The 21120-nt window shown below is 56.0% G+C and overlaps 1 protein-coding gene across 2 annotated transcripts in view; it reads left to right on the top strand.

Annotated features, from left to right (window-relative positions):
* ITPK1 (inositol-tetrakisphosphate 1-kinase) overlaps window positions 1-21120 on the top strand; it is a 120409-nt gene that overhangs the window by 10356 nt on the left and 88933 nt on the right. For both annotated transcript variants that reach the window (XM_036411611.2, XM_036411612.2), the window contains exon 2: window positions 15724-15748. In XM_036411611.2, the coding sequence (XP_036267504.1) occupies window positions 15724-15748 (25 nt within the window). The remainder of the gene's footprint in view (window positions 1-15723; window positions 15749-21120) is intronic.

Raw genomic sequence — 21120 nt, 5'->3', positions numbered from 1 at the left:
GACACTGAGCCTCAGGGAGGGAGAGGACACTGAGCCTCAGGGAGGGAGAGGGGACACTGAGCCTCAGGGAGGGAGAGGACACTGAGCCTCAGGGAGGGAGAGGGGACTGAGCCTCAGGGAGGGAGAGGACACTGAGCCTCAGGGAGGGAGAGGGGATTGCTGGTCACACGGTGTGAGGAGCAGAGTTGGCACTCGCCCTTGGGGCTCGTGGATGCCTCCAGAACTTATCATTGTCCTGATACCCATTTCAGAAGAAAATCAGCCCTTTTTCTGAGCCTCCTTTGCCTGCGTTTTGGGCCCAGAGGGGTGGGTGGGGGCATGGCCCTGAGCTGGAGCACAGGACTTGCCTGGCTGTCTGTGGATGATGCTCCTCCGTCTGTAAAGCCAGTAAAGTTCACTCACCTCGGGGGTAAGTGAGCCTGGCAGGTGCTGAGTCAGTGGTGGGGTTCCCCTCTCCCCCAGGGGCCACCTCCCAGGTCCCCCCCACCGAGCTGGGGCTGGGACTTGGGCATGCTTTTGCTGGGAGCCCCGGTCCACACAGGCTGGCGGCCTCCCTGCCTCCTCCTCCGTCCTCTCCTGGCGGCGGGTCCTCCCGCAGGGATGACCAGGACCTGCCCGGCTCCCAGCTCCCCACTCCTGGGAGGACGGGAGGAGGCAGGTGGGTCCGGGGTGCCGCCCCTGTGGGAGTTTCACTTTCGTTTCTGCCTCACCGTTTCTGTGCTGCAGTGGAGGGCGGGGGCGTGGAGGGCACCGGTCCTGGTGCAGGTTCCTGGCCGCCCCCTCCCCCCACAATGTCTGGAGCTCTCTCCTGTGAGAAGCCCCCTCGTGCTCCTTGGCGCAGTCTCAGACAGGCGTTGTTTAGTGTCTGCTGCGTGCCATTCAGGCCCGGGCACTGCAGGGACCCCTCTCGCCCCAGAGGCAGCCTGAGGCCGCGAAGGCTCCACCCTGCAGTGCACAGGGTGCGGGCAGTGGGGGGCGGCGGAGAGGAGAGCAGGGGGCACGTTGGCATGCGTGCGGGTGTTTGTGAGTCTCTGGATGCTGGTTCTGGACGGGCAGCCCCTGCCCCCTAGGACCTGGGCTCATGGGCATCTCCATGGAGAATGCCCTTGCTGTGGGACTGCTGGTTTCTCCTGGATGGGATTTCTATTTTACGTCCCAGGCTGTGCTGCAGGTGGGAAATCAAAGGCCCAGAAAAAAAGATGCAGAGTTGGTCCCATGTTGTAAGGCAAGCAGGCGGGACAGCTTGATTTGACACTAAAGCTTCTTTGCTTTACGATTCTAAGATTCTTAAGAAAGTGTCACATATATTCCTCCTCCCCCTCCCCCACCCCCATTGACATCTTCTACCACATCCCCTGCCCCATCTTTTTTATTTTTAAATAAAATTTATTGATTTTAGGCAGAGAGGAGGGGGGGGGGAGAGAAAGAGAAACATCATTTGTTGTTTCAGCTATTTATGCATTAATTGGTTGATTCTTTAAAAAAAAAAGCTTTTATTGATTTCAGAGAGGGAGAGAAACATCAATGATGAGAGAGAATCATCGATTGGCTGCCTCCTGCACGCCCCCTACTGGAGATGGAGCCTGCAACCGGGCCTGTGTCGTTGACTGGAATAGAAACCAGGACCCTCAGTCCACAGGCTGATGCTCTATCCACTGAGCCTAATGGTTAGGACCATTGGTTGATTCTAGTATGTGCCCTGAACCTGCAACGATGCTCTAGCCAACTGAGCTACCCCCCCAGGACACAGTTTTATTCTTAAAGTCCTAACATTCATTGTGGGATTCTTTTTTTTTTCTTCTTTTTAAAATATATTTTATTGATTTTTTACAGGGAGGAAGGGAGAGGGATAGAGAGTTAGAAACATCAATAGAGAGAAACATCGACCAGCTGCCTCCTGCACACCTCCTACTGGGGATGTGCCCGCAACCAAGGTACATGCCCTTGACTGGAATCGAACCTGGGACCTTTCAGTCCGCGGACCGATGCTCTATCTACTGAGCCAAACTGGTTCCGGCCATTGTGGGATTCTTGAAAAGAAAGGAATTCTGGCTGTTCCTTCAGATGTTCCCACTCCCTGTGGGCATGTCTGGGCAGGAGCTGCAGGATCCTGTTGGGAAAGAGTTCTGTTTCCTGCGAAATTGGCCCCAAGCCCCCCGGCTCTCACCCTGACCGGCCCTCACCTTGACCCGCGCAGCCATGCCGGGGCCTGAGCTTACGGAGTCTTGGGCACTCGTGACTTTGCTGCTGGAACAAAGGGATGGGAGGAAGGTCCAGGCCTGAGCCTCTGGGCCTCACGAGCTTCCCTGCTGGTGAGGTCTGAGCTGTGTTCCCTGTGGGGCTGATGGGGCTGCCCTGGCGTGGAGGGGGCAGGGGTCCTTCCCCCAAAATACGTCCCAGCCTTTGCTTGAGAGGGCAGAGTCGTTCCTGGGAGGCATTATTTTAGCGGCACAAGCCCAGCCCAGCCCTGGAAAGACCTGTTCCTCGAGTTCACCTCCCTGCCTGACGCGGTGCTGGGAGCCTCTCAGTCCGAACCTGGAAGCTGAGGCTCAGAGAGTGTAACTGGCCTTCCATGGTTCAAGGCCGGTTCCTGTCCCGACCGCGGGACAACGGGGGGCACACAGGAACCACCTAAGAGAATGAAACAAACAAGGAACGCGGAAGAATGGAGGCAAGACAAGGTTCTGATCAAGCCTCAATTTTATTCTCTGAAATGGCTGTATTTATACAGCAGAGACAAAGGGGGGCAGGGTTGCTTATGCAGAGGGGTCTTTGCATAACATTCCAAGGTGCAACATTCCAAGGCTGGGCTATCTAGGGGGGAGGATCTGGAAGGGAAAACGGCAGGAAGATGCTAAGCTGCAGGTTAATCTTATCTTCTGGCCAAGCCCTCAGAGCACCGCATAACTTCTGCTAGAAGGAACTTAATTCTATTTCCTTAAGACTGAGTTGCTTGCCTCAACTCTGCTGGCTCCCAACAGGTTCCCCTGGAGGCGGGATGTGAACAGCCGTCTGTTCAAGCCGAGCCCTTGACCATGACAGTGTGTTTTCCCTTGTAAATGAAGGCAGAGGACTCTCCTTCAGTCTTAGAAAAGTTAACTTATCTCCTTTTCCTTTCAATTTCACTTGGATGTCTTTCTTGCCTGGAGTCGGGAAATGTGGGCGCGCGATGCCATGGCCTCTCGAGAGCGGCACACGTCTGCCGTGTGAAAACCGCCACGGAACGGGCGTTAAAAGGTGACCGTGCAGCTCGGGACGGCTCCTGCCGGCCTCTTCACGGGTGCCTGGTGCCGGGGGTTACCTCCTGCTGACCTCGGGCCCCTCTCAGGCGGGGCCTGGGTTCTGTTGTATATAAAAGGGGGCGCCTGGGAGGGGGAGGCCTCAGGGCTAGAAGGCACCCATTGGGGGAAGATGAAGTGATGGAGGTCAGCCACCCAGCTAGAGCCTGTGGCATTTCAAAACCTCGAGAGCTGGAGAGGGTGTGTTGTGCCGAGGCTGGGCGGGCGGGCTGCTCGCCGAGGTCAGGGGGCACCTAGGTCTGCCGGCCCTGCCGGGGGCGGCATACGGAGAAGCTCAGAGTGGCACCTCTTCCAGCAGCCCCTGAGCCCAGCAGGAATCCAGAGAGACAAGAGCATGGAGTCTAGACGCGGGCAGAGCTAGATTTGTATCCCTGCTCCTCACCCTCTAGCTCAGGGGAGGGGAATGTCCGGCCCGGGGGGCCGTGTAAGACCTGAGAAATCGTCTGGTCTGGCCCTGCCAAGGCAACCACAGGCAGGACTCGAAATTCAATAAACCTAGGAGCTTTTTAAAATAGCAGCATTTATATTAAGTGAATGATATTAAGTGAATGATGCTATAAATATCAAAATGGCCCTTGGCAGAAAAAAGGTTCCCCATCCTTGCTCTAGCGGCTAGAGTCTAGCCGAATGGCTCATGTTACACTCTGAATTTCAGGTTCCACGTCTGTGCAGCGGGGCCAGTGCTGCCTGAGGGTTAGAGGCGAGGAGGAGGGTGGTGATTGATATTGACTGGATGCTCACAATGAGCCTGGCCTCACTCGGTCCCCCAGAACGTGCAGAGTTGAACACCATTGTCACACCCATATTACAGATGGAAAAACTGAGGCACAGAGCACAGACCTGGCCATGGGAGGCATGCGTTCAGCAAAGCTGTTCTTGTTGTTAAAAACTGGCTGTTCTTGGGACTGGAGTTTGAACCCCACATCCCCTTGGGCGGAATCCTGAGCTCACTGGGGAGGGGAGCCAGGCCGGTTCTGAGCTGGGTTTCCTGGGCCGGTGCTCTCCCTGGGCAATGGGAGGCCTCTGTCCTCTCCCCAGCCCCCGGAGGGCCTGAAGGATAAAGCATTTGTGGGGCAGTCGCTGTCATCACACTGCGAGGTACACTTGAACTTATATCTGTGTCTGAGAAGCTAATTTTGAAGAGCGTTTCCCCCTCCATAATTATATGCAATCAGCCAGCCTGTGTGAAGGGGGGCTCATTTTCCCTCTGCCGAGCGGCCATCTGCTCTTCTCTTCCCCGTCTCTGTTCAGCAGGCAGCAGGCCACCTCCCTGGTGAGGGGCACCAGCCCTTGGCTGCCTGGAGGACTGAGTGAAGCCCTTCTGTGTGACTGGCATAGGGACAAGGAGAAACGTGGAGGGTGATGCTAGGCCCCTGGCTGGGTGCTAGTGGTTGCTTTCAAGATTGAGGTGCATGCCGAAACCAGTTTGGCTCAGTGGATAGAGCATTGGCCTGCAGATTGAAAGGTCCCAGGTTCGATTCCGGTCAAGGGCATGTACCTAGGTTTCGGGCACATCCCCAGTAGAGGATGTGCAGGAGGCAGCTGATCGATGTTTCTCTCTCATCAATGTTTCTAGCTCTCTATCCCTCTCTCTTCCACTTTGTAAAAAACCAATAAAATATATTTTAAAAAAAAGATTGAGTTGCAGCCCTGGTTTCACCATGCACTACGTTCCGATTCTGTCAGGGCACTTGCCTGGGTTGCATGGCTCTGTCCCCAGTAGGGGATGTATAGGAGGCAGCCAACTAATGTTTTTCTCCCTCTCCTGTCCTCTCTCTCTAAAAAAATAAATAAAAAATCAATAAAACCTTATATCAAGAAATCTGAGGTTGAGGCGCAAGTTGGGAGAAGGTGGTAGAATATGATGTTTTGGTTTGGACATTGCAGTAGCCAGGATTCTTGTGGCTGCAAGTAAGAGAAGAGCCAAATCAGATGAGCTTTAGCAAAGGGAGAACTTCTTGGCCCAGGTTACTACATAGCACAAGAACGGGCCCTCGGGCCTGGAGACATGCCTCTCTCCCCCCCCCCCCCCCCCCCGGGCTCTGCCACCTTGGTCTTTCCTCCGTTCTTCAGCTCTTCTTTCTGCCTCAGGACCTTTGCATATGCTGCTGCTGCTGTCTGCCAGACTCTTTCTCCCTCATAACGTTAGATCTCAGCACCCACCCCCCTTCTCTGTCTCAGCCTCTTGCGTGTTCCTTTCCGAACATTTCCCACATGCTTATTTCCATTATTGGCGTGTTCACTCCTGTCTGTGCTAAGGACAGGTATCCTTTCCATCGTGTTCACTGTTTGTCTCGGCAGTGGAACCGTGCTGAGCACATAGTCGGTGCTCAGGAAGTATGCATGAGATCAGGGGAGTCAGTAGAACGCCTTGGGTGGTAGAAAGGTGGTTCCTGAGAAAGCGAGTCACCAGGAGAAATTTAGTTTAAGAAAACCTGGCAAAACAAACAAAAAAGCACCCTCTTCCCACCCCCGTATTGTGGCAGCGAGGATCGTTCCCGGAGAGTCGTGGAACAGATGAATGCATCGGGGAAGCGTGCACGGACTTTCAGAGACCCCTGCCCCGCACACAAGGGCTGGAGTGGCTGTGCCGTCCTTTGGAAAGGAGGAACTGTGCTGAGGAGGCATCGTTTGCTGGGCCGTGGGCGCCTCGGTGGCCATCTTCTCGGGCTGCCCTCCAGCGGGTCATACAGGGAAGAGCCTGCCAGCGTTGTGGTGCCAGCAGGGCGGGCGGGCGTTTGGAAGTGTGGGAGAACCAGCCTGAGGGGGGAGGCACAAAGCCAGGTGTGCGAGGAGCAGGTGGGGTGAGGATGGCTGGATGAGGATAGGAGGTGCGCAGACGGGTGTCGCAGAGGCCTTGCTGACGGGGTGGACGAGGGAGGCCTCAGAGAGACTGGGGGGCAGTGAGGTTAGGAGCCGTGTCTGATGTGGAGGGTCACAGCTGAGGGGAGTGTGCAGGGACAGAGGAGGGCGGCCTGGTGGCCTTCTTGGCAGGGGGCTGCCCTTTGCCACTCAGGCCTTCTCCTCTGGCTGGAACCGGGGCTTCCTCTCTGGTGTGTGTCACTGGTTCCTGGCAGCTGTGACACCCTGCGTGGGACTCTCCGAGGGATTTCTTGAGCTGTTTGGGGCCTGTTGCCATGGCTCCCAGCCGCAGAGCCTGGTAGGGCACGAGGCTAGGCGGGAAGGAGGTGGGTATGCGCCCGCCGGCTGGGAGCAGGCTCTGGGGCTCCTTCTTTCCTCCTCGGGAGGCCCAGCCGGCCTCACCTTGTAATAGCTCCTCTGCTCTCCTGGGGCCTGAGTCCTGAGCCAGCCCACTGCTCTGCTTGGGAGTTCAGCCCGTGGCTCTCTGGGAGGTTCAGAGAGCTTCAGAGATGGGGGGCTCCCGAGACCCGAGCTCTAACATAACACCCGCCCCACGTCCTGGTCTGCCCTCCGTGACGTGGGCATCCCGCCTCAGCTGGAATCCCTCCCCCCGAGGGTGCTGACTAGATCTGAGGCCTCATGCATCTTCCTTCCTGTGGGAGCTGGCATCCTCTGCCCAGGCTGAGCTGAGACCTGCTTCCTGTCCTCTGCTTTGCAGAAAGGGTGCCCTCTGCTCGGAGCGTGTGCGCTCGAGGCGCCACTGTCCTCCGGAGGAGCCGTCAGCCCGGGGGGAGGAGAGGCAGGCACGCCAGTTCCTCCTGCTCCTGGGCCTTCAGTGACCCAGGGCACGGCCAGTGCCCGCTCCGCCTCTGAGGCCAGTCCCAGCTCCGCAGGTCAGGGGTCTGAGGAGGGAGTTTAGTCCCCACTGGGGCAATGGAGGAGCGGGGAGGGGCACAGCTCTGTCCAGAGCAGTTTCTCCCCTGAAAGCCTCACCCCCGCAGACCTGGCTGGCCCCCCACCCTCACAGGTGGGGTGGTCACACAGGCCACGTGATGTGGGTGGTCTTTGCTGACAGGAAGACCTGACTGTAGATTGTGGCTCTGCTGTGAGTGTATTCCAGGTTTATGGAGGTGTAACTGGCAAATAAAGTTGTAAGCTATTTAAAGTGTACCGCGTGATGATTTGATATATGTATAAATCATGGAAGGACTTCCACCATTGAGATAATTAAAACACCCATCACCTCACATATTTACCTTTTTAATTTTTGTGTGTGTGTGTGTGTGTGTGTGTGTGTGTGTGTGAGAAACACTTCTCTCAGCAAATTTCAACTTAATAACACAGTATTATCAGGTCACTATGCACATCACTAGATCCTACGGCCGTATTCATCCTCCTGCCGAAAGTTTTATCCTTTTACAACCTCTCCCCATTTCCCCACCCCCAGCCCCTGGCAACCACCTTCTACTCTGTTTCTATGAGGTCAACTCTTTTTTCCCTTCTTTTTTTAAGATTCCACATAGAAGCATTACCATGCAGTATATGTGTTTTTGTGTCTGGCTTATTTCACTTAGCATAATGTTTAGGCAAGCTTCTTAATTTCTCTGAATGTCCTCACTTGAAAAAAATAGGACAGCCACCCTCTCTCATGCAGCCGTGGAAATTAACGCTGCGTTGACCATCCCGGTGCCAGCCTGGAGGCCTTCCAGCCCACCCCCTCCTGTTCCCACTCTTCCTTGCTTGGGGAGAGCAGGCCTGTGTGGGGAGCGTGGGCCCAGGAATTACTGGTGCTGTCGCCTATTTGCTTGAGTTGTGCTAGGCCTTTGGAATCCTCCCTGACATTTGAGGGTCTCGGGGGGACATGAGCTCAACAAAGCCCACTCAGCCCCCATTAACAGGCCCAGGTGTCAGGGCCCAGCCCCAGCCCCAGCCCCAGCCCCTCCAGATGCACAGGTGGCGGCTTCTTCTGATGCCCCGAGACCTTCACATTCTCCACCAGGGCTTGAGTCTGCAAGTGGGCATGTGCCCTGACCAGAATCAAACTGTGACCTCCTAGCTCATAGGTCAGTGCTCAGTCGCAGAGCCATGCCAGCCGGACCTGAGCAGTCACTGTGGGAGCGTGTGGCACCTTGAGGATGGGTGCAGAAGGAAGGATTCAGGCCTTCGGCTGGCTTCTCCCTGCCCCCATGGTGCCAAGGAGGGAAGTGTCCGCACAGGAATGCCTGTCATCTTTCTTCCTCTGGAGCTTACCTTGCTTTTTAGACTGATGACAAATGACTTAGCATTCTTGGGAATGAGCAACTGCTGGGAAGGTTTTGAGCCTCTGAGTCATTGGCCCTGAGGCAGGAGGCTAGCAGCTGGAGGCAGTGGTGGTGGGAGTCCGAACCGGCTCTTCCTGCAGCTTCTCCTGCTCTTACAACCTCCCCCTGCAATTGGGGGCCCGTCTCTATTTAGGGGAAAGAAAAATTACAGCATTTGCAAGGGGGTAGTAAGAATCTTAAAAAGACATCTAAGTAGAGAATGTTTATATTAAAAGGTAGGGCTGTGTCCAGCACCCGTAAGGGAATTTCAACATTAGTTTTCAGATGAAAAATGTGGGGTGATTTCCATTCTGAAAGGGTGTCACTTTGGATGCAGCAGGACACATCCTGCCTCAGTTTCCCCCTCCTGAACGCCGAGGTGTGTTTAAAGGTGCCTCAGCAGCAGAGGCCTCTCCGCCATGGAGGCTCTGCTTTCGGGGGAAGGTGAGTCACCGCCTCTGCCTTCCGCCCACATCCTGGGCTCCTGAAGAGAAGCCGCTTCCTGCTTCCCGTTTCCCAACCCAGCGCTGGATTCGGCTCTGCAGGAACACGGACCCACGCCTGGGTGCCTGTGGCCTGCCCTCCCTGCCTCCTCCAGGTGGGCACCGAGTGTAAGGGAAGGTTTTCAGATTGCAGTTAGGGGGTGCCACCCCACCCTGCTCATAAAAGAAAAAAAAAGAGAGAGAGAAAAAAGAGAGAGACATTTGGTAGCTTCTAGTTTATCTGGTTCTTTCCTGGAGCTGTCCAAACTATTCAAATGTTTGTGCTGGCTTTACAGTTCTGTTCATATGTTGCCTTTATATTGGGGCATTTCAGTTTCTGGAACTATTAATAGGAGGAAAATCCAAATTATGAAACTATCAGCAAGTGAACCAGGCAGCCCAGGAAGCAGACAGGCAGGGATGGCTCTGGAGCCCGGCACTGGGAGGCTGGGAGGCTCGCTCAGCACGTACTGAGAGCACCAGCCAGGGCCGGGCCTGCCGTGGGCACTGTCTCTGCTCAGGGGCTCACCAGGAAGCCAAGCACAGAGCAATCTTAGGTGTCAGAGGGCTGAATGCCTAAAGAGCCATCATTGCTGCCCTGGGGAGGGCCAGGCCTCTGTGAGGATGACGTCTGAGCTGTTTTTGATGGGTGAGCACGAGTTTGCCAGGGAGGAAAGGAATTCTAGCAGAGGGAGCAGCTTCTAGCAGAGGGAGCAGCTGGTGCAAATGCCCTGTTGTGTCTGGCCTGGGTGTTTTTAGAGGACAAGGTCCGTCCTGGGAGGCTTCGACGAGAGGAGGGACGGGCGCTATTCCCCCGCACCCTCACCCCCACCCCGCCCGATACCTTGTACTTATGCTGTACTTCCAAATGCCACGTGCCAGGCTCTGTAAGAATTTGGGATGCAGACAGGGGACACAAGCCTTGTTTCCTCAGTCAGGATGGGCCGGGTTAGGCTGCAATAACAAGCAACCCTGGGAGGTTTGCAACACCCTTCAGTGTTTACTCTGCAGAGCTGGTGTCCTCCCTGTGGGGGCTCGGTGCTGGTCTTCTGTATCCCACATTCTTAACCTCGGCACCGTGGACGGTACAGGCCGGATAGTTCTTTGTTTTGAGGGGCTGTCCTGTGCATTGTAGGGCCTTTACTTTCTGGATGCCAGTAGAACTTTGCCTGGTTATGACAAAGAAATGCCTTCAGGTTATTAAATGTTCTTGCCCTGGTTGAGAACCACTGCTAGCCGGATAGTTTCTCTCTGGTCCCCGGCCTGGCCTCATCGCCACCAGCCCGCTTTCTTTCCAGGAATGGGTTTGGGCTGGCTGTGGGAGTTGTCGGTGTCCTCGAGCTCCCGCAGTTGCTGAGGCCCAGGAGGACTGGCCAGGGAGCCGGGCACTGGCAGTTGAATGCTTCTCCTTGGATGTGATATTGGCCAAAGCAAGGCACATAGCTCTGCCTAACCTGGGGGCGGGGCTGCACAGGGGATTCCCAGCGAGGAGAGCTGCCAGTGCTGGTGGCGGCGGAGCTTTTAGCTCGGCATCTGAGCTCCGTGCTGGGGTGCCGAGGCCCGGGGCGCGGTGCAGTGGGGGAGCCAGGGAGGATGGGCTGGGGTGTTGGGCTGGGGTGACTCAGCGGGAACAGCGTGTCCTCTGCGTGCACGGGTGAGAGGAGGCCCAGCCACCTGCTCAGGGAACCCCGGGTCCTTGGCAGGGCAGGGAGAGCGGGAGGAGGCTGCCTGCAGGCCTTGTGAGTATAAAGGGACTTTGTGTTGGGGCTTCTGAAATCTGGTGATTACCGACGTGTGCTCTGAACAGCTTGGACGAGAGCGTGCCTGGCTTAGCAGGGGCATAATTACACGCTTCGCCTCTAAGTGGGTGTTAGCTCTGTGCAGGTGCAGCTGCGTTTTCCTAGCTCGTTGATGGGGGCAGCCTGCGTTTCTGGGTCGATTCCCTCTCCTGTGACATTGTTCCTCGGAGACCTGTCTCCCCGCACAGCCGGCTGGTCCCGTGGGCCCTCTCTTCGGGGGCGGCTTGCCAGTGGCTGAGACCTTGCACATTGCGGAGAAGCGGTTCCTGATGAGGGGCCCTGTTTTTTCCAGCTGCACTCGTTGGTCACTGCTCTACCCCCTTTGAGCTCCTGGTGTTACTGGGCTGTCTCTCCTCGTTGGTCAGAGGGGACCTCTGTGTCTCGGTCTGCATCCCTCTCCCCTGCTGATGCACCACTTCACAGGCTTCCCTTGCTTGTAGCCCTCAGGTCTCATACCTGCCCAGAAAAGTCCTATTGGACCAAAAGGTTGTACCCATTTAACAGATGTGAAAGCTGAGACCCAGGGTGGCTCAGCAACGTGTCCTGAGCCTACTGCTGGTTTTCACAGGGCCTTGCAGGCCCGCTGCTGGATGGGGGTCGGAGTCCCAAGGTGTCTGGTGATAGATAACCTTCCTGATGTCACATCCGTGGCCTGTGCCTGGGGCCTGACAAGGCCTTGTGGTGGGATGCTTCTCCTTGCTGATGGCCCTGCCTCCTGGGCTTCTGGGAGCTCCTTTCTCTTACCTTGGGTCGTCTTTGTCAGGCTCCTTTGCCATCCCTTCTCTCTCCAGGCAGCTCACCCAGGGGAACTCTGTCAACTCCAGGACCAGGTGCCACTGTTGCTTCCTGAGGACGTGCTGTAAGCAGGGCAGTGGCCAGTGACAGAAACTCAGTGTAAACCGTTCTCAGCAAAACCCCGCAGCTGGAAGCCCCGAGAAGACAGGCTCCAGGCCATCAGGAGGTCACAGCCCTGACCCAGAGATGCTGGCCTTTGCTCCCGGCGTGACCGCAGTGGCTGTGGCCTGTGCTGCTGGCAGTCCCCAGGACCCAGCCTGGGAAGGGTCAGGGATGGCCTGGCTCAGGGTGCACACCCATCCCACAACTATGTGAGGTGCCGGCCACATACCAACCCCTGAAGGGGGCGTGGCAGGACTGAGGCGGGCAGTTCTGAAAGGCAGGAAGCCAGGGCAGAGCAACCCCTTGGACTGGGTTCCAGGCTTCTCCTCATTTGACAGATGAGGAAACTGAGGCCGAAGGTACAGCTGGGTCGGTTCCATGCTCTCCTTTGGGGACGTACCCCACCTCTTCCAGTCCTGGGGATCTCACCACCTCTGGCACCACCATGGTTGCTAAGATGGCAGTGTGCCCAGGTTCCGTGAGATGCACTTTCCTGTCCTCTCTCAGGGCTGCCCGGGGCCTGCCCCTGTGCCCAGACTGTGAGCATCACAGCTCTTTCTGGTTCTTTTGTGTCCTTTCCTCCTGTCCCAGGAGGGGGCTGCCCTGGAAGGAAACCTGCTCTCCTCCCTCTTTTCTGGGGGAAATTTGGTCCTGCCACCAGCAGCACCTGGCCGCTCCCCCGCGGCACCTGGGTGCCTGACAAAGTCCGGCGTGTTTTCTGGGCTTAGACTCCAATCGAATGTGCCCACGCGTGGCAGTCCGTGGCCGGAGCGGGTCTGGCTTAGCTGCTCTGGGAGTTTGGAAGCTCTCCCAGTGAATCCCGAGCTCTCTCCTTCAGTCAGTGGATTGACTCAGGTCCTTACCAGGGTCTGCTTCATGCCAGGCACTGGGAATGCCCGTAGCTGGTGTCACCTGCCGTTTAAAAGGCAGTTCGAACAAAGTCACTTTTCTAGTTTTTGAGATTATAGTAGAGGTACTTGGCACAAAATGCCAGAGATGCAGGGTGAAAAGGAAGTCCCATCCATCCCCGCGCCCCCCAGCCACATTTGCCCTCTGACAAGAGGCCACCATTTTCTTGTAGTGCTTTGGATTTGTTCTGTGTGCCGGTTGGCGTGCTTAACCCAGATAATGTCTGCTGCAAGGGGTTTGCAGCCTCAGGTCACGTATCGGCTTCTTAGAGAGGTGACTGCCCTCTGTGTGCCGGGAGCACTTCCTCATTCTTTTCAGAGGGAAGGGAGGAGGGGGAGAGACTGAGAGGGAACCGTCCCTGATTGGTTGCCTCCCTCACACACCCCGACCAAGGTACACGCCCTTCACTGGGAATGGAACCCGGGACCCTTCCTTCTGCCGGCCAACGCTCTTGCCCCTGAGCCAAACCGGCTAGGGCCCTCATTCTTTTTAACCGCCGCCTAGTGTTCCCCGATGTGTGTGCCCCTTCTCTGAGGGAGGGGAGAGGCCACTGCCCGTCCTTTGCTGTCATAGACAATGTGCATGGCCGTTGACAGCCATAGCCTGGAGCATGTGGCATGTTTGCATGTCTGTGGGCGGGATCCTGGAGTTGGGGTTTCCATGAGGGGCAGCTAATCACCTGACAGACAGCTCTCTGGTTTCTCTTTCCTCCTCCCCGCTCCTGCCTCCCTCCCGTCCTCCCCCCTTTGCCTTTGGTGTTAGGATTCAGCTTCCGGACTTGCTGGTCAGGGCTGGCTTCAGGCCTGCTGCCTGGGAGTGGAGGTTGTGAGCACCTCTGTCCTGCAGGAGTTCCCACGAGGGAGGAGCCCAGCAGGCTCTCGTGTTTTTCTGAGCGGCTGCCCCGTGTGCATCTTTCACCTGCCCCTCCTTGTCCCAGTTACACCGTGGTCCTGGAGGATGCAGACCGGGCTTGCCCAGCTCAGGCCTCTCTCAGCTTGCTCATCCGAGGAATGGGCCAGCATGCCCCTCCCTTGGTGCAGGGGTGGGGGGAGGGCATCTGTGCGGTGGGCACCGGGGGGGATCAGCTCCCACACCGGCTAGGGGTATGGCGCACGCGGTAGGGCCTGAACTGACGGGAACTCTGCCCCCTCTTCTCTGCCGGAGTCGCAGTGTCTCCCTTTGGAGCCCTGAGCTGCCCAGGAACTGTGCTCTCCTCCTGGGAGGTCAACCCCACTTGGTTCTCGGCATTACTTCGTTTCTTTTATGTTTCGGGCTCCATCTGTTTTCAGAGTTAGAGACCTGTTTGTCCGTAGGGCTGGGGGAGGGAGCGCTGTCTGGGAAGATGTCACGTGCGCAGTGGAAATGACTCGGCTTCCTCGGGAGAGTGACAGGCGCACGGATAATCTGGATGCCGCCAGGATTAACTCAGAGGGAAAGACTGCGGCCCTGGCCGGCACCCAGGGCGGCCTGCACCTGGTGTGGGTCACGTCCACCTGCCCTCTGGCTCCTCAGTGTCCCTGTCTTTCCTGTCGTGCGGCCCCACGCTTGTTGTTTGGCGCATTCCTGGGGATTGCTCCCTCAAACGTTTAAGATTTCTGTGCAGAAGCGGGGAGGGGGAGGGAGGGGCCTGGGGTGGGTGGTACACTGAGCCCAGCCTGGCTAGTTCCAGGTGAGTGCCGAGTGACGGTGGCAGTTTACTGTCTCTGCTGCTCACATGGGGCCGGACAGCCTGGGCAGGAGGCAGGGCTCCGATACAGTGTGGGGGGTGAGCTGGTGACCGGTGTGGCCCAGGCCTGGCGATGCTGGCTGTGCCCCTGTGCTGCGTGTCCGGTCTGTCCGGTGAGCCATCTCTGTTCTCTCCTGCTGTCTCACGTAGCGGCTTCCCGGGAGGTTCGGCTCCTGGCCGGGCTCTCAGAGGCTCTGGGGCCCACTGTCAGACTGGCAGGCGTCCCCTCCGCTGTGCCACGTGAGGCGACAGGCCTGCTCCCTCAGGGCCTGAGCTATGGCTATTGCATTTGTTGTTCCCCTGAGTGCCAGGCCCGGCCAGGCTGGGCACAGGAACTGTGGTTTACATACTTAGGTTTACGGAGCATCTCTATGCCAGGCGGGGCCTGGGGCACACAGTCACTGAGTCTGCCCCGGTCCCTGCTCTAAGGAAGGGATGTGGGCCAGGAAACTCCATACCTGACCTTTCCAGGTCCCAGCCCTGAGTACCTACAGGAGCCCTAGACTTTTCTCCAGGAAAATGCGTGTGGGCATGGTAGTTGGCATGCCATCTCCAGCAGTCCCCCCAGTGACGGAGGGCCGGGAGGGGGTGAAGGTGGGTCAGGACTGGCTTCCTGGGGGCATTTTTGTGCGAGCCCAATCCTAACGGCTGAGGGGGAAGGGGAAGACCAAGGCTGGGAGATGCGGCCCGCCCTGTAGTCCTGCCTGCAGTGAGAATGTGGGGCGGGAAGGCCAAGGGGAGTGAACTGCCAGGGAGCCTTGGTTGCTCTGGGGAGACCCCCACCCCAGTTTGCAATGGGGCAGGCAAGTCAGGGCACTGGTTTTGGAGACCAGGGGCCCTGGGATGTGGCAGAGAGAGGCGGAGATGAGGCCCAGCCCCGGGGACATCGGTGAGGCTGAGATGGTTGAACCAGGGTCAGAGGGCGGGCAGGGTGTCAGTGGGGTCAGAGATGGCTGGGGTGGACTAGCAGCCGGAAGGCCTGAAGGTTTGGGGGCTCCTGCGTGAGGGAGAGTGGATGGGCTGGAGGGGGACAGGCCGGGGCAGACCTGGGAACCAGGCCGGGGTCTGTGACCAGCGCTGGGGTGAACAGGGGAGTGAATATGGGGTGGGAGGGGCCTCGGGCAGTGCAGGCTGGGGGAAGAGATGAGGCCCTGACACAGGCCTGGCCCCGGGGTGAAGGGGAGATGCTGGCTGGGAGGAAAACAGGTCTCGGAGGGACTCTGGCCACGTCCTTCTGGGGAACGCCCTCCCTTTCTGCCAGGAGGTGGCTTTGAGGACCTGAGAGTTCACAGGCCTTCCCCTGAAGGCGAGGCCGTTCTGGGAGCATGGCCTGAGAGGCGCAGCCGCAGGCTCTCCTCCCCTCCTGCCTTCAGCTGGCTGTAGAGAACGTTCTGGAAGGACACTTCCTGCCTGCCCAGTAACCTTTGTCTTCTTTGTTTTCCTCCACAGGAAGCGAGGGATAGAAGTGGTGCAGGTGAGTACGGGCCCTGCCTCCCCCTCCTTTCACGCTGGGCCTCTCAGCGCTCACCTCCTTCCCTCCTGGGGTCTGGGCGCTCCAGGCCTTGAACTTCTCCCCACCAGCCTCGGTGACTGCCTCCTGGGGCGGGGCTTGGGTGGGGCTGCTGGCCTGTCGGGTTCCTGGAGTTGCTGTGGCTTTGTCCGTAGACTAGACTAGACGGAGCTGGCTGGGGGAAGAGATGAGGCTCTTGGGGGAAAGGGTGGGCAGGGTGAGGGGGGCATCGCCACCCAGCCAGATGTCCGTGGTCCTGATGCCCCCAGTTTGTCTGTGCCTATCCTCGGGCTCTGCTGAGGGAGCACGAGGCTCCCCCCCACCCCCCTTTGCCTGGTGGTTTGGTGCTGGGGGAGAGCCCTCTCCTATATCCATCCTTCCTGTGAGTGGTGTCATCTCCGAAGACCACTCCTGTCCCCCACTCCCAAGTCAGTGTGTGTACCTTCCCCCTGGCACCCTTTTCTGCTGTCAGGCTATACCTGCCCTGCCCATGGGCCCCTGGCTCCTGGGTGGACTGAATTGGTGCGGGGCTGACCCCTGACCCCATGTTGCCTCACCCTAGGGTGGACTCTGGTTAGGTGCGCATTGGCTGGAGGCAGAAGGAAGGATGGACAGAGAGAAGCTCTCCAGGGCCTGGAGCTAACGCTGTGGCCCAGAGACAAGTGTACCAGCCTGCCCTGAGGGCGGTGGGTGAAGTGGGGGGAACTGTCTGGCAGCCTTGGCTTCCCTTTTCTGTAGCCTGTGGGTTGAACTCATCACCCCGAGGCTGAGGTTTGTTTTGGGGGAGGAGTCAATTCCTGGAAGCCTCCTCATGGCTCTAGCATTTTCCTCCAGGCTCTTGACTCCACTCGGTGCTTGGTCTGCTCTGAGCTTTTCTGTGGCCCTTACTTTCTCTGTACATCAAAAGGGGGGAGTCAGCATTCAGGGATGGCTAAGAAGTTTGCCTTCAGGGCATGTCTGATTGATTGGCTGAGGGTGCCTGCAGGATCCTAAATCTGACTGGCTGAAGGGAGGGGTTGATTGGCAGTGCCTTTGGGGGCGGGGTCCTGCAGTCGGCAGAGGATGGGGGGGGGGGGGCGGAGTAAGTTTGCCATTCTGGGCCAGGTGTCTCAGCTCCTTCTTGCTCCAGGATGCTTCGGCTAGTTTTTGCCTCTTGGTCCTCTCCGACCGTTACCTGGTATCACCTGGTTCCCTTGCAGATGGCGGTACCGCCGCCCAGGCCTGGCCCCATAGTTGGAGCTTAGTTTGCGAAGGATAAGGTGGCGGGACAGTCCCGATTTTTAACAATTTGTCCCGCGTCCCGCGGCGTTTTAAAAAAGTCCCGACTTTTGGAACAAATCGTTAAACATCGGATGTCTGGTCACCTTAGCGAAGGACCAAGTGCCCCGCTGAGGTTAGCTCCCCGGGGTCCACTCGGAAATTCCCGTTGGGAGGTGTTTGTAGAGGAAGTGACGTCATGTGCCCACCAGCAGTCACGCTGCTTGGAAGGAATGGGCATGTCCCCCAACACCTGATTCCTGCTCACACAGGCCCCACGTGGGACACGGGGAGGCCACCCCATCACTGGAGTGGGAGGCCCTGGAACCTCAGAGGGCGAGGGACAAACCGGGGGGTCAGTGTGTTCAATTCACGTGGCCTCCCCGGGAGGATTTAGACTAAAACCTTTAATCCACTTAGCCTGTGGCTGCAACTGGAGACTGGAGCCATTATTTCAGAATTAAGTACCAGGCGGAAAGTTATGAAATCTTTCTGGATGTATCTGCTGTTCACTTTATCTGCCATGGGGAGGAAGTGGTGGCTGGCGACCAGAATGAAGCCAAACTGGACGCTCTCCACACCGGCATCTAAAAATAAAACCCACCTCCACGCTCCTCTGTTCGCCTCTTCCTGGCGTCCCTGGGTGTTTGGAGAACTTGAAATTTCCAAGACACACAGAAACTCTCATTGCAAACATGGGAAGGGAATCCATTTAGCTGGTTTTTAAAAACCAGCCAGGCTTCTTTCTGTGTGCCAAGTCTCCAGGCTGCGGCTGCTGGAGACGGCTGGCCAGTCACTTAGGCGACCGTGACTGAAGAGGTGCCAGCATTTCCTGTGTCAGGTGCCCTGATGGCCGTTCTCCCGTTTTGTGCAGCCACCTAGTGCTGTGGTGGAGTTTTCACGTCTGTCTAGAGACGAGGAAACTGAGACTCAGATGTTGTGACTTCTCTTGAGGAACTCAGCTGGTAAGTGGGTTGAGCTGAGAGTTGAATGCAGGTCTGCCTAGCTCCAAGGCCCGCATGCCAATAGGCTGTCTGTCCATTTGCTAAAGGCTTACAGGCCTCTCATTGTCTGGGGATTGGCTACTGTTTGACAAAGGATGTTGGGCCTGAAGTCAGGAATGAAAAACAAAACGCTGGTTAGATCTGCAGTGTTTGCCTCTGCCATGAAGTCATTCTCTTCCTGCTGTTAAATGGCAGCAGTAGGAGTGAGGGTTTCACATTTACTTGGTTCTTTGGGGTTCTGGGCATGGACAGCATTTACTTTGAACAAGCATGTGTGTGTAACCTCTCCAGGGCGGCAGTGGGAGTACATTTAAGAAGTCCATTTTGCAGCTTCTCGGCTCCCTCATGCTCATTCCTGCAGCCGACCTGCTGGGGGAGGAGCTTGTAAACTGTCCTTCCGGCCACCCCTTTGCATCAGCCTCCCTCCTTCCCTCCCACCTCCTCAGAGGCAGAGCACCAAGTGCGAGCAAGACTCTTGGGTTCATGGTTCAGGCTGTGAGACCTCAGGCCTGTAGTCAACTGCCCGGGTCTCAGTTGGCCCATCTGTTAGATGGAATAATAATGGTACCTGTCCCCTGGGAACGTTGTTAGTTCCGGTGTGCAGTTAATTTGGGTAAAGCAGGAGGTACAGAACCTGGCCCGAGGGAAACTGGTTATCTGCAGCAGAACCGCACCCTCCTTATCACGCACCCTCATTATCAGATGTGAATCTGGTGTGTGACTGCACCCTCCTTATCATGCACCCTCATTATCAGATATGAATCTGGTGTGTGACCGGATAGGGGGGTAGGAGAACGGTGTGTCATGAGGGATTTTGTGATCCCGGGGCCTGTGAGGGACTTCCTTTCTTTGCTTGCAGTGAAACTGAAAGAGGACTTGATTGAGTTGTCAGCTGATAGAACATTAACAACAATTTTTGAGAATAAGTTACTGTAATTCTTAGCATATAATTCTGAAGGAATTCAGAGAATGTGCTGTGGTAAATCTCTTTCCATTTCATCTTATTTATTTGAGTGAGTGGTCTCAGCACTTACAGCTATACAAATTGAAAAATGGAGATAGAATTGATAATAAACTCAGTCTTATTCTAGCGATAGGTATTACGCCTTCGTGGATACAGGAAGCAATTAAATTTCCACTCATCTCTTCTGAAATGTATTTCTAACAGTGTTTTAATTTTTTGTGCTTATTGTTAATACAAATTTGTAATATATTTCTGTGGTATTAGTTATGTACTAGTAGTAATCTTTTTAAAAATATATATATTTTATTGATTTTTTTACAGAGAGGAGGAGAGAGGGATAGAAAGCTAGAAACGTTGATGAGAGAGAAACATCGACCAGCTGCCTCTTGCACTCCTCCTACCGGGGATGTGCCTGCAACCAATGTACATGCCCTTGACTGGAATGGAACCTGGGACCTTTCAGTTTGTAAATCGTCGCTCTACCACTGAGCCAAACCGGTTTCTTACCCATTAATGGACAAACATGTAAATTGACCATACCTCCACTACACCCACCAGCCAATCAAGAGTGATATGCAAATTAACCCAAAAAAAGATGGCAGTTAATTTGCATACATAGGTAGGTGCCAAGTGCCCAGGGCAGGTGGGATGCTTGCGTCATTGCCATTGTGATGATGCAGGTGTTCCACCCCCAACCCCAGTCTCTTAGGGTCTCTGGGCAGCATGGGAAGGTCTGGCCGGAGCGGAAAGAGGCAGCTCCGGGGTGGGGCCTGAGCCGAAAAGTGGTGCCGGCAGCCAGGGAAAGGAAGGCCCATTCTAGCACAAACCTTTGTGCATCAGGCTTCCAGTCCCATACAATAAAAAACAATATGCAAATCGAATGGCGGAACGACAGGTTCCTGTGATGTGCACTGACCAGGCGCTGCCCCCTAGTGGTCAGTGCACCAGAAGCCAGGCTCACGGCTGGCGAACGAAGCTGCTGTTTCTCTGGTAGAGCCTCTCCCGCCTTCCTGGTAGCACTAAGCCGTCAGTCGGACATTCCCCAAAGGGTCCCCGATTGGAGACGGTGCAGGCTGCGCTGAGGGAACCCCCTTCTGTGCACGAATTTCATGCACCAGGCCACTAGTACTCAATAAAGACCTTCAAACATAAAACACACTGAGGATGGAAACACTGAGGGATGTGGATTGGAAAGTTGGAGGAGGCCAAGGGAACATTGCCAGCTTCCCAGGTGTTTAAGAATCTGATTCTGTAATTTTAAGATGGATGGTGGTTGCTCTCAAATCGCTATGATATTTAGATTCCATTGGATCCATTTAAAAGGGAAACAGTAACAGTTTTATTTTGAAATGTTAATATTTACAATATGTTGGAAATTACATCCTCTACAAGTATTTAAACTTATGATGAGAAATTTTAGATGTCAACTTGAAAATGTGCAAATAGAAACATAGTTTTAAACATTTATTTTGGGGGTTTGGTTTGAAGGCCGCTGCTTTCCAACATTACCCCGTTTACTTCTTAAAAAAATCAGGCCCCTCGGCAGGTACCACTGCAGAGAGAGATGGTGCCCAGCTCTCAGGCCATCATGCAGAGGCCCGGCCAGGCTGGACCACTCGGACTCCAGGGCCTCTGTGTCTACTGAGCATCAGAAAGGCCTCTGCAGTGGGCTTGTCTGTCAGCCGCTTGCCTTCCTAACCTGAGTCTGTTAGGCAAGGCAGTGGTCGGCAAACTCATCAGCCAGCAGAGCCAAATATCAACAGTACAACAATTGATGACATTTCTTTTGAGAGCCACATTTTTAAAACTTAAACTTCTTCTAACGCTACTTCTTCAAAATAGATTCGCCCAGGCTGTGGTATTTTATGGAAGAGCCACACTCAAGGGGCCAAAGAGCCACATGTGGCTCTCGAGCCTCAGTTTGCCGACCACGGGGCCAGGGATGCTTGATAATAAGGAGAACTTGCCATTCTCTGCTCACGTAGTGTGAGAAGCCCCAGATGAGGCCGAGGCGGGGAGCAGGGCAAGCTCTGCTCAGTGCTCGTGTTGGGCTCAGGCGAGCTACCGGAGAGAGCAGGGCAAGGACTGTGGGACCGGATGCCCCTCACCTC

Source organism: Pipistrellus kuhlii, unplaced genomic scaffold, assembly GCF_014108245.1.
Source record: "Pipistrellus kuhlii isolate mPipKuh1 unplaced genomic scaffold, mPipKuh1.p scaffold_m20_p_41, whole genome shotgun sequence".
NCBI classification, from domain to species: Eukaryota; Metazoa; Chordata; class Mammalia; order Chiroptera; family Vespertilionidae; genus Pipistrellus; species Pipistrellus kuhlii.
This window is presented reverse-complemented; position numbering and strand designations above follow the sequence as displayed.